Source organism: Nyctereutes procyonoides, unplaced genomic scaffold, assembly GCF_905146905.1.
Source record: "Nyctereutes procyonoides isolate TBG_1078 unplaced genomic scaffold, NYPRO_anot_genome, whole genome shotgun sequence".
Taxonomy (NCBI): Eukaryota; Metazoa; Chordata; class Mammalia; order Carnivora; family Canidae; genus Nyctereutes; species Nyctereutes procyonoides.
In genome coordinates this window covers 33,531,914-33,544,735 of record NW_026575120.1, presented here as the reverse complement: position 1 = coordinate 33,544,735, position 12,822 = coordinate 33,531,914, and the positions used below count along the sequence as shown (strand labels likewise).

General features: G+C 41.9%; 1 protein-coding gene across 5 annotated transcripts in view; it reads left to right on the top strand.

Moving 5' to 3' along the window:
• The window catches only part of SLC37A3 (solute carrier family 37 member 3), a 78,343-nt gene that overhangs the window by 32,211 nt on the left and 33,310 nt on the right, over positions 1 to 12,822 (top strand). For 4 of the 5 annotated variants that reach the window (XM_055335112.1, XM_055335110.1, XM_055335114.1 and 1 more), the window contains exons 2-3: positions 4,941 to 5,102; positions 6,708 to 6,816. In XM_055335112.1, coding sequence (XP_055191087.1) covers positions 5,014 to 5,102; positions 6,708 to 6,816 — 198 coding nt within the window. In that variant the 5' untranslated portion in view covers positions 4,941 to 5,013. Of the gene's footprint in view, positions 1 to 3,083; positions 3,146 to 4,940; positions 5,103 to 6,707; positions 6,817 to 12,822 lie in introns of those variants that run through there. The other variant, XM_055335111.1, reaches the window with a different exon arrangement.

Below are 12,822 nucleotides of genomic sequence, written 5' to 3'. Positions count from 1 at the left end.
GGGAGGAAATGAAGATCTTGCTTCAAATCCATGGAGGCATATCAAGTGGATGGTTGGTTGTAGTGTTAGGAACTCTGGAAGGTCCATGTTAGAGCCATAGCTGTGGGGGTCATTGGTGGAAAGCCATCGTACTAGGTGAGGAAGGGAGAGATGCTGGAACTCTAAAGAGAGAAGTGTGAAATTGTCTTAGAGGTTGAGGAAGCAAAATAATTGAGGAAGTGTAGACATGCTGGGCAGTGTTGCATGTCCTTTGAGGTTTGTGGTTTTGAATCTAAAAAGTGAAATCGTCCTGCTTGTGTGATTTTTCTCTGGCAAAACTCAACTGCTTGGGTGCAGGGAAGGAAGACAGAGACAAGCAGGAAAAAAGATCCCTAAGGAATTGATTTGATTCTAAGTTGGTAAAGAAAGCATTGAGGACAAGAGGAGGGTAATGGGTAATGGGAACGTGGTGAGGTGACTGAGTTGGGAGGCTTGCTGAGGTAAAAGGACTGTTGAGTGGGAAGTGGGAGAGCAAGCGGTTCTCTGGAGGAAAAGAATGTAGGGTCTTTGAAATTTAGTCTGGGGTAGTGATGTTGGAGGCAAAGACTGGTGGTGAAGGGGGCAGGGGAAGGAGAGTTGAGCCACCTGGCTGTTGCGCTGGGACGGAAGCAGTGGCAGAAGGGAAGTGAGGCAAGGGGCTGTATGCATGAGAGCGGAGTTCTGGGAGGTCAGGAGGTGACCCTGCTGTGGGGCAGGAGGCACTCGAACCCCCCCCCACTCCCACCGCTTGAGTTCAGAGAAGCTGGGGTCTTGCGAGGAGGAAGAGTTCTCATGAGAAGAAAGATGACTCTCCTTGAAAGACCTCAGAAGATTCAGGGTCATTTGGGGACAGGCCAGAGTCTGAGGCAAAGAACCCTCCAAGGAGGGTGACCATCTGGAGTTTATTCACTGCATATCTAGATTTCCAGAGAGCAAGATAAGAAGGTTGGAGTGGGGTGGAGATGGAGTCAGATGACATGGGCATGGGGGAGTGAGATGCTTTCCGGTGCCATCTCCTTCCCTGCCGGCCTTCCCGTCCACTTCGTAGACTCTGTCTTCCCACAGCATTCCTTTTTTTTTTTTTTAATTTTTAAAAAAATTTTAAATTTTATTTATTTATGATAGTCACAGAGAGAGAGAGAGAGAGAGAGAGAGAGAGAGAGAGGCAGAGACATAGGCAGAGGGAGAAGCAGGCTCCATGCACCGGGAGCCTGATGTGGGATTCGATCCCGGGTCTCTAGGATCGCGCCCTGGGCCAAAGGCAGGCGCCAAACCGCTGTGCCACCCAGGGATCCCTTCCCACAGCATTCCTAATACGAGGCAACCTGAAATCTTACTGTTGTGGGGTTGGAATGATTTCTGAATATCTATAGAAAGCAACGGTTTTGGAATGGTTGCTACTCCAAGGCATTGCTTTACAAAGGGGAGATTGCCTTCTATTTGGATGTGTTACATGTGAAGCCAACGTTTTTTGATTTTTTTTTAAGATTTTATTTTATTTTATTTATTTTATTTTTTTTTTAATAATTTTTTTTATTTATTTATGATAGTCACACAGAATGAGAGAGAGAGGCAGAGACACAGGCAGAGGGAGAAGCAGGCTCCCTGCAGGGAGCCCGAAGTGGGACTCGATCCCAGGACCCTGGGATCACGACCTGAGCCGAAGGCAGATGCTCAACCACTGAGCCACCCGGGTGCCCCGTGAAGCCATCTTTTATGTAACATTGATCACACAATGTGGAATGTTCCATTCTAGAAAAATATGTCCTATGGGTGATCTTCTAGGACTCAAAAAAGCTTCATTACAAATCAGATGAGCTAATGATTATCAACTTGTTTTCAAAAGTAGAACATGGCTCAGTGGTTCTGTATCCTTTTTGATGGCAAGGATCTTATTTTTTTTTTTTTTTTAATTTTTTTTTTGTTTTTTTTTTTATTTATTTATGATAGGCACACAGTGAGAGAGAGAGAGGCAGAGACACAGGCAGAGGGAGAAGCAGGCTCCATACACCGGGAGCCCGACATGGGATTCGATCCCGGGTCTCCAGGATCGCGCCCTGGGCCAAAGGCAGGCGCTAAACCGCTGCGCCACCCAGGGATCCCCAAGGATCTTATTTTTAATAAGTTTATTTTAAAAAGCTAATTCTTGTTCTCATATAATAGCTGTATATTCAGTATCCATTGATTGAGAAAAGGCTAAATGGTAAGCTACTGTGAATTTAGAAATACTTAAGTGAATTTTTGTTTTATTAATTGTAATAGCATTTACAAACGCTTGAAAAATGTTAGAGATTTGTTGTCTGTATTTAGAACAGGAAAGAAACTGGCCTTCAGAAAGTAGGATGTGCTTGGTGGATTCAGACTTGGCGAAACTGTCAGTACTTCCCCAGGGTCGCCGAGCTCACAGATGATTAGAAATAGCTTCTGTGATGTAGGGAATATAGGTGCAAGGTATTATTATTATTATTATTATTATTATTATTATTTACTGTAATTATGTAGGACCAGATGGTATGATAGTATTCATTTTAAGTGCCATTCTGCCAACAGCAGGTGAATATTTGAAACTATTTTCCTGGTATAGTTATTAAGCCCTTTCTCTCCTGTCATTGTAGCTAAGGAAAAAGTGGCTTACTTAGAAATGAAATCCAGATGGTCTCAAACAGCTCTAGTCATGTAAAGTTATTAATGTAACTGCACGGCCTTGAAAGACACAACCATTATTGCCAAAGCAATGTAATCCCAGTCTGTTGGAGCATACATTTTTGGAATTACTATTTTACCTGATAAATTACTTCACAAGTTGCAACCTTCCCTGAAGTATTCAGTACAGTGTTCGAAGGTGCAAATGTGTTCAATTCATAGAGCTACAGTTTACATAGAGCTTTGTTGTTCCACTGGGGTTTCATGTTTAATTTAGAGGATGGAGGTAAATTTAGCAGTGACACTAATAGCTCTCAGGTTTGTAACTTTCTGGAATTACAGACAGAAAGTTTATTTGTTACATTTTTGTAAGTGGAATCTTAAAATCCTACTTGGCTCATTATTTTGTGACCATTTTCCAGGAAGAAAGATGAAATGAAATTAGCTACTTTCTACTGATGTGGGATTGATTAATCCTGGGCAGGTCAGTGGCTAAAATTAGTTTCTCATTACCCTACATACACTGTTTAGTCTCATAACTCTCAGAAGAGATAGGCCGTTTCATAGATGACTGTGATTCATGAAGATTGACTTGTCCAAGGGCTTACAGCCAGTAAATGAAACAGCTATAATGTTTATATAATTTTAACTACCTCAGCTTTGTACCTTTTATCTGCAAGTTTCAGGAATGGTCTTTTGTCTGGGTCTGTCAGCATTTAAGGTTTGGCTACATCTACCAAGCTGTGGCTAGTGAAAACATGTGTATAGGGATGCCTGGGTGGCTCAGCGATTGAGCCTCTGCCTTTGGCTCAGGGCGTGGTCCCGGGATCTGGGATCGAGTCCTGCATCGGGCTCCTTGCGGGAAGCCTGTTTCTCCCTCTCTCTGTGTCTCTGCCTCTCTCTCTGTCTCTCATGAATAAATAAATAAATAACATCTTTTAAACAAAACAAAAAACATGAGTATAATAGCAGTTACAATGAAAAGTCAGCAGTTACTGACTGAGCGCAGTCTTGAAAGCAAAGCCCTGTAATTTGCTAATTTTAGTACTGGAAGTTCTTAAGTTTGTCTGCTACCTTGACTATTGTAGTGTATTGTAGCATACAGGTCATTTTGACAATTTATTTTTTCCTAATACAAGTTATAGGACTTTTCCAATACTGTGGATATTTTACTTTTTTTTTAAAAAAGATTTTATTTATTTACTTGGTAGATGTAGCCAACCATCCCACATACAAACGGATAAGAAAATCTAATAGATGGCTTTTTTTTTTTTTTTAAGATTTTATTTATTTATTCATGAGAGACACAGAGAGGCAGAGACACAGGCACAGGGAGAAACAGGCTCCATGCAGGGAACCCAATGTGGGACTTGATCCTGGGTTTCCAGGATCACACCCTGGGCTGAAGGCGGCGCTAAACTGCTGAGCCACCGGGTCTGCCCAAGATGGCTTTCTATTAGGATGTAATCTTTTGTCAAGGATTTTTCTTTTTAAGGACTTATTTATTTATTTATTTATTTACTTTTAAAAAAGATTTTATTTATTTATTCTTGAGAGGCAGAGAGAGGCAGAGACACAGGCAGTGGGAGAAGCAGGCTCCATGCAGGGAGCCTGATGTGGGACTCGATCCCAGGACTCCAGGATCATGCCCTGAGCTACAGGCAGACACTCAACTGCTGAGCCACCTAGGTGTCCTGTTATTATTATTTTTATTTTTTTAAATTTTTAAATTTTTATATTTTAAATTTTTATTTTTTTAAATATTTTATTTGTTTATTCATGAGAGAGAGAGAGAGACAGAGACACAGGCAGAGGGAGAAGCAGGCTCCATGCAAGGAGCCTGACGTGGGACTCGATCCTGGAACTCTAGGATCCCGCTCTGGGCCGAAGGTGGCGCTAAACCGCTGAGCCACCTGGGCTGCCCTGTTGTTATTATTTTTAAGTATTTTATTTATTTATTTGAGAGAGAAATAAGGATAAAGGGCATGAGCAAGGGGGGAGATGGGGAAGTAGGCTCCCTGAGCCTCATGAGGGGCTTGATCCCAAGACTCCAGGATCATGACCTGAGCCAAAGGCAGATGCTTAACTGACTGAGCCACCCAGGTGCCCCTAAGGGCTTGTTATAAACATAATAATTATCAATCTAGTTTTCTGGTGTCTGCTAGCCCATGTGATTTTTTTCAAGGCCTGATCATATGCTGACTGGTTCTAAGTGTAAAGCAGTTTTTGGATAGACTACTTATTTTAAGTAATGTTGGTAATGCATTTTGTCTTTGCAGAAAGAAGAAATGATGTAAATAATTCACTGTCCAAACTTTAAGGTAGGAGGTGAGAAGGAAGGTCAGGAAGACTATGGCCTGGCCAAATATTTTTCAAAGAGGAACTCTGTTCTCCCGGTTCAGTCATCATCATGTTGTTGTGTTCCTGCTTACCTTCTTCAGGTATGTTTGTTGCTCAAACTGTTCTCTTGTGTTTTTTGGTTTTGTCTGTTTGAGGGGTCTAGTCATTGGCACGGCAAGTGTTTAGTGCAGTGATTGGCATGGCTTTTGAAATAGGCTAGTTATTCTTTCTGTTGTGCTCTCTGGTACCTCTCAGTAGTTTTCGGGGCCATTTTGCCCAAGTCTTGCAATGTCTGGAGGCATTTTTGGTTGTCACCCTGGGGGAAGGAGTGCCACTTGCAGTGGGTACAGACTAGGGATGCTGCTGTAGCTCCTACAATGCACAGGTAGCCTCCCACAATAGAGAATTTGGGAGGCCTAAAATGTCAGCAGGGCCATGATTGAGAAACCCTGGCTTAATATACAGTTTTATTTATTAAAACCAGGAGCTTGAGAACAAAGGGCATACATATTCAGGGAATGCCCTGTGCTTCCTTGAACAGTAAGGTATGAAACACTTGTGAGGATGGGACTCCTGGGTGGCTCAGTGGTTGAGCATCTGCCTTCGGCTCAGGTCATGATCCGGGGGTCCTGGGATCGAGTTCCATATCGGCCTCCCCACAGGGAGCCTGCTTCTCCCACTGCCTCTGTTTCTGTCTCTCTCTCTGTCTCTCTCATGAATAAATAAATAAAATCTCTTTTTTTAAAGATTTTATTTATTCATGAGAGACACACAGAGAGAGGCAGAGACAAAGGCAGAGACAAAGGGAGAAGCAGGCTCCACGTGAGGAGCCCGATGTGGGACTCGATCCCAGGAGCACGGGATCATGCCCTGGGCTGAAGGCAGATGCTCAACCTGCTGAGCCACCTAGGCGTCCCAATAAAATCTTTTAAAAAAATAAAAAAAGAGACAGTTGTGAGGAGTTCTAGTGACTCCTGTGAGATCCCAAGTGCTAGCATGACTGAAGGATTATCCATGTTTATGATTCTCTAGCCCTCAGTGGCTCTTACTTTAGAGGTCCATAGATGCCACACACCAGGCTGTTTGGTTTTAGGAGCCGTGTTACTTATAACCCTGTGACGCAACTATTTTGATTATTTCTTCTAGGTAGATTTTGTTTACTATTAATCTTTATTGAAGGCACCTCAAGTGATGTGATTTGATTGTTTTAAGGCAGAAACTAGGAAATGGTTGGTTCTCTAATGATGTAAGAGTTGATAGGTAATGGTAATTTTGGATGCTGGCTTTAGGGATATCCATTCTTGATGCATGAAAGAAGGCATCAATAGGAAAAGAAGGACTCCAGAGAAAGCTACTTAATGGGTAATGCATTGATGGGCCAACCATTTCTAAAGACTTAAAATTTTTTATAGAACTGCAACCATGATTTAGAGTAGATTGGGATCAGTCCTGTATCAGTCCTGTGCCTAAGTGGAGGGATAAGTTATGAGTGGACACAGGGGCTCATGTTGAAGAAGACTGGTTAATTTTTTCTTTTGCTTGGCAGAGACTGTTTCAATTGATCTCATAAAGCAGTACTTTTTCTTTTTTTTTTTTTAAGAGGAGAATTCAAAAATTGAATAAAACACATGGGACTATACCCAGGATTTTATTGAATGCCATTTTCTTTGCTATTCATTCAGCCGTATTTCTTTTCTCTTTTGCAGTTATTCGTTGCTCCATGCATCAAGAAAAACTTTTAGCAATGTCAAAGTCAGTATCTCTAAGCAGTGGACCCCAAGTGCTTTCAACAAGTCAATTAACCTGCCTGTAGAGGTAAGCAGAGCAAAGTGGCAGGAAGGGAGCTGTGCGCACCCCCCAAATTCCTCTTAAGGTCTTCTATTTTGTTTCATTCATCTGCTTAGGACTCTGAGATGGCTGTTTCCTGTGGCATAAAACCCAAACTGTTCTGCTTGATTTCTTAGCTTGCCCCGACTCAGGCCTGTTTTACACTTCATCCAGCTTCTTTTTCACTGTTTTGAAGTGACACATTTCTGGGAAGGTGGTTTTTTGAGTTTCCCAGGTATCTGTACTCATTTCTGCCTTTGAGATTTTGCTCATTTTCTTTTGTATGCTCTTTTGCTTTCTTCCCACCCACGTAAATCTTGCTTTTCCCTTTGTGGCAAGATAAAATATCACTTTTTCTTATTTTTAAGTAATCTCTATATCCATCCTGGGGCTTAGACTCGCGACCCTGAGACCAAGAGGTGTGTGCTCTACTGACTGAGCCAGCCAGATGCCCCTAAAATACCGCTTTTTCTGTCGAGTTTTTTCCCACCTTCCACTGATTTTTTCCCCCTTCTGAATGGTGTATACCATGTATTACATAGTTGAATGTCTCAGTGTTTACATAGTTGCCATTTGTTTCATTTGTTTGTATCCTGCTTAAGAGTCTAGAAGTCAGAGTGTGTATCCACTTCCTTGGTTTCATTATGGGTCAGGTGAATTCTTTGATGACAGCTTGGAATGGAGATGCTGTTCTTTCCAATATGCTATGTTGGGGGCACCTGGGTAGCTCAGTGGTTGAGCATCTGCCTTTGGCTCAGGTCATGGGATCAAGTCCACATAGGGCTCCCCATAGGGAGCCTGCTTCTCCCTCTGTCTGTGTCTCTGCCTCTCTCTCTCTGTGTCTCTCGTGAATGAATAAATAAAATCTTAAAAAAAAAAAAAAGTCAATACGCAAGTCCAGTCCACTCATTCTTTTTTTTTTTTTTTTCAGTCCACTCATTCTTTACCACACTCCTTGAATTCTACTTATGTGGAATTATTCACACATATTAATATTCTTGGCATGTCTTATTTGTTTTTGTTTTTGTTTTTTTTTTCAAAGATTTTATTCATTTGAGACAGAGAGAGAGGACAAGCTGGGGGAGGGACAGAGGCAGAGGGAGAACAGACTCTCTGCTGAGTGGGCAACCCAACATGGGGCATGATCCCAGGATCCTAGGATCATGACCTGAGCCGAAGTCAGACCCTTAACCAACTGAGCCACCCAGGTGTCTCAGCATGTCTTATTTCTTAACATATTTTTCCTCTATTTGGATCAATTAAAAGCTCACAGAGATCTGATAGTTATAGGCATATCCCCTCAAAATGTAATTAAGTTATTCAGTCAAGTGCTTATTGGGGGTCTGTCTTTTTTTGGGGGGGCGTCTATCTTGCATCAACACTGTTTGAGGCAGTGAGGATACAAAAAAAAAAAAAAGCCTACAGAGATGATTAAAAGAAAAAAAGAGCCTGTCCTCATAGAACTGACGTTCTGTTGAAGATGCTCTTGTATAATTTTTCTTCCCCTCCCCCTATTTTTAAAGTTTATTTATTTATTTTTTTAGTAATCTCTACACCCAATGTAGAGCTCAAACTTACGACCCTGAGATCAAGAGTTGCATGCTCTCCCGACTGAGCCAGTCGGGCAGCTCTCTATACAATTTTTCTTGAATTTAAATTATCAGGAATTTTTAAAAGGAAGGATGTTAAGAATGGAAGGCTAGGTTTCACACTGAGTCTTGACTAATATTGTGTGCACAGTGAGACATCTTAAATGATCAAACCTTCAAGACGGAGTGGCCTTAAAAGGGATCAGGTGCTCTAATCTCTCAGCCAGAATGGAATTTTGTCACTATTGAAAGATGATCACTCAACTGCTTTAACACTTGGAGGAAGTTCTTTCTTGTATTGAGGGAAAAGTATTCTGCTGTTTAATTTCTATCTTGGGTTTTCTTCTGAGCCACGCATAGTAATTGATTCCTGCTGCATGACAGCCTGCTGAATATTCAAAGCAAACCTGTCTCCCTAAGTTTCTCTCATTGAGACCAAACATCCCTGGCTCCTTCAATTGTAGTGTAGTGACACTGCCCTAAATGTGGTACTGCAGGTACAGTCTGACTAGTATACAGAACAGTCGGATTTCTGTTAGGCACTGAGTTTCTGGTTGTATTACCTAAGGCTGCCTTTGTTTTTTTTTAGGTAATTGAGTTGAGGGTTCCCAGGACCACCCCTAGGTTGAGATGATTCACTAAAGGGACTCACAGGACTCAGCTTATAGTCCTACTCACAGCTATGGTTTATTCCAGTGAAAGGATACAGAGTAAAATCAGCAAAGGGGAAAAAAAGCCTACAGGCTGAGGTTTGGAGGAAGCCAGGTGCATTTCCAAGAGTGCTTTTTTGGTGGAGTCACACAGGATGGATGTAATTCTTCCAGCAACAAGTTGTGACAACATGGGTGGAATCTTGTCTACCAGGGAAAGTTATTAGACACTCAGTGCCCAGGGTTTTTATTGGGACTTGTTATGTAGGCACTGTGCCTGGCACATAAAAAAATTCCAGACTCCCAGAAGGAAAGCAGGTTTAGCATAAACTACATTGTTTGTACAAATAGTTTAGGTACAGTGAACCACTCTTAGCAGGGAAGGGTGGGAACCCTCCCTAGATCCTGATTCCCAGATGCCAGCTAGGGGCCAACCTTACAAGTAGGCCTTATTAGGGAGAACAGTCTTGGGCCTGCTGTGTTAACTCTTTCCTGCCAGTAACTATGTCACATTAGTAGCTCTTAGGGGACTTGCATTCACTTTTCTGCTTAGATGTTTATTTACTCACTCTAACTGCTGCTAAAATAGGTTTCACATTTTGGTTTTTCAGAACCATGGATTAAGTAGTTTGGATGGATTGGTTATATAGAGGTCAAGTTGAGACTGATCCTGGAGATCTTTGTATTTCTGTCTCTGCCATCACCGACAGCAGTGCTGACCTTCTGTTCCTTTCCTTAGACTTTAAGGTCTGGGTTTCTTCCTGCCTGAAGCCTGCTGCTGGGAGTGGGGCCCCTAGGGCCATGTGTGCCTTTCACTCTTCCTATGTTTCTCGATCTGTAACTGTCAACCCTGGCCTCCCTTTGACACTTGCTTTCTTGTCCAAAGTGGGAAGAGTTCTTAGAACCGGAAGTTTGTGTAAAAGTTTCTGAAAGATACTTTGCTCATGTATTGTTAAACATTTCTTCCCCTCCTCTCCTCTCCTCTCCTCTCCTCTCCTCTCCTCTCCTCTCCTCTCCTCTCCTCTCCTCTCCTCTCCTCTCCTCTCCTCCCCTCCCCTCCCCTCCCCTCCCCTCCCTCCCCTCCTCTCCGTTTCCTGAACAGCATCTCAAAAATTACTTACGATAGCTTTCTTTTTTATGCATAGATATCTTAGGTATCTTACGAAAAGAATTAAGTGCACCCAGTCTCTTTACCTTGAGGGTTTATAATGAAGCCTGGTGATTCACACAAACATTGAAAGCAGTCAGTGAACATAACATGAAATCTCTGTTTAGAGACAATAAGGAAGTAACAGTTATGTTTGACAGGTCAGGCAACTTGATTGAAAACTGTAAACAAAACTTTGTTCACTAAACTAAAAAGTCTTTTCTTTACCAGACAGTGTGATCCTTCCGTGAGGATAGTGTAGGGAGCCTACCCTGTCCAGGAGAGGGAAATGGAATTGAGGGTGTCCTCAACATTCTGCTTCAAGCTCATCCACAGCCTGTCTTCCCTCGACGGGACCTCACGGAAACCGATACCACTCCATTCACTGTAGGCAGAGAACAGAGCCGTGGACCATAGGTCAGCATTAGCTCATCCTCTGCTCACCACTTCAGGAAGCTCTCCCCCAAGGTCTCCACCCCATGCCTCGCCCTCACTCTGTGATAATCATTCTCGCTCAGGAAACCCACAGGGTCACTGATGGTCTGTGCACGCAATTTCATGCTTCCAGGAAGTGCCTCATTGTGCAGCTGTTCTAGTGGGTTACTGCAGCCCTGCCTTCCACCCGCCCCCCCCACACGAGAAAACCCCACACACGTACAAACCTCTGGGTTCTCACCATCATTGCACATACAAGCAGACCAGCTTAAACCACTGCAGGGTGTGGGGTTTCAGCGTGTTAAATCATCTTGTCAGTGACTTTTGTCAAACACTGGATCCTTCACTCTGTATACACAGACCATTTCTCACTGACTAGTGTTCTCATCTTGATCTGACTTCTATTATTGAAGTAGATTTTCTTTTCTAGGCTTTTTCTGTCATCGTATTTTTTGTATCTTTCTGTTAGTCCTACTTTGTTTTTTAAGTTTTTGGGTTTTGTTTTCTACTTGTTAAGCCATCAAAAGTATATTTCAGCTGAATTCTGTCAGTGAAGCAGAAGAAAGCTGTTTTAAAATCTGTCAGTTCTTATGAAGGCCACACCTGCAGGGAGTTTTGGTGGCCTCTTGAGAGAGTACAGAAAAACTCTAGAAACTTCTGAGGAACTGCTTAGGGCCACTGTCTCTAGCTCACATTGTTGTGTGCCCGACAGGGCTTAGTTCTGGGGCCTGATGAGCCTCAGGGCCAAAGATTGTGGTCTGAGGGAAAATGTGGCAAAGTAAGTCTAAGTGGAGAACTTTAGGGTCCCACTTGGTGCACTGAAATACTGATCAATCTTAGGTCTGTATACAGGGTCTTATCATGACAGTAGTATCTGAGATGTTAAAGGAGCGAGACCAGTGCTGTAAGCCACACAGAAATGAGTCCCAATCCTTTAGAATCACACTAATATATATTCTTTTATGATTTGGGGATTTTACTTTCTGTTAAAGTTTTTTTTTTAAATTGCTGACTGTGATTTTCTTCCAAACATTCTTTTTTTTTTCTTAACATTCTAAAGTCAGAATTTCTTTTCTGTAACAACTCATCTCAGAAATCATTTATTCCAGTAATTCTCTAAATTTTTGCTCTGAGGAGCCCAAAGAGCTTTTGGTTACGTGGGTTTATATTTTTGGATACTTACTGTTTTAGAAATTAAAACTGAGAAACTGAAAAAAATACATCAGTTTTAAACAGTGAAAAGGGGAGGTGTGCCTGGGTGGCTCATTCGATTAAGTGTCTGATTCTTTTTTTTTTTAATAATTAAAAAAAAAGATTTTATTTATTTATTCAGAAGAGACACACAGAGAGAGGCAGAGACACAGGCAGAGGGAGAAGGAGGCTCCCTGTGTGGAGCCCAATGTGGGACTCAATTCCAGGACACCGGGATCACGACCTGAGCCAAAGGCAGACGCTCAACCACTGAGCACCCAGTTGCCCAAGTGTCCGACTCTTGATTTCAGCTCAGGTCATGATCTTAGGGTTGTGGGATGGAGCCACATATCGGCCACCCCACCCAGTGGGGAGTCTGCCTGAGATTCTCTCTCTCCATCTTCTTCTGCCCCTCCCCCCATGCTCTCTCTCAAATAAATAATAAAATCTTTAAAAAATACATTGGCTTTGTAAATAAATTAAACCAATAATGTGGTTTTTTTCTTTTTTCTTTCTTTTTTTTTTAACCAATAATGTGTTAACATAAATAGCATTTTATGAAAAATGATATTTCTAGACAAAAAAAAATCACTTCATGAGGAGAATGGCATTAATTTACATTTTTGCAAATCTCAAGTCTGGCTTAATAGATGATAGCAGATTTTCATGTCTGCTTCTGAATTCAGTCTCTTGCAATATGATCCTTTGAACTGTATAAAGAGAATTTGACCTTTGACAGATACATAGTAGGAAGGGGAGAAGTATTTTAATAGCCTTTCCAGTTAATTGTGGGCATTCATCTTTGATACTACACCAGAATTTGACAAGTGGCAATTTTTTAAAGGTTAGTTGCCGTGTGGAATCTGAAACTGTATCAATTAGCTTTTTATACCCTTATATTAAGATCCATTTGTCTGTCTTTACTTTGAATGGATTTTGAAGTGACAGGCTTATTTCGTTCTTTTTTGAGGAAATATGTGCC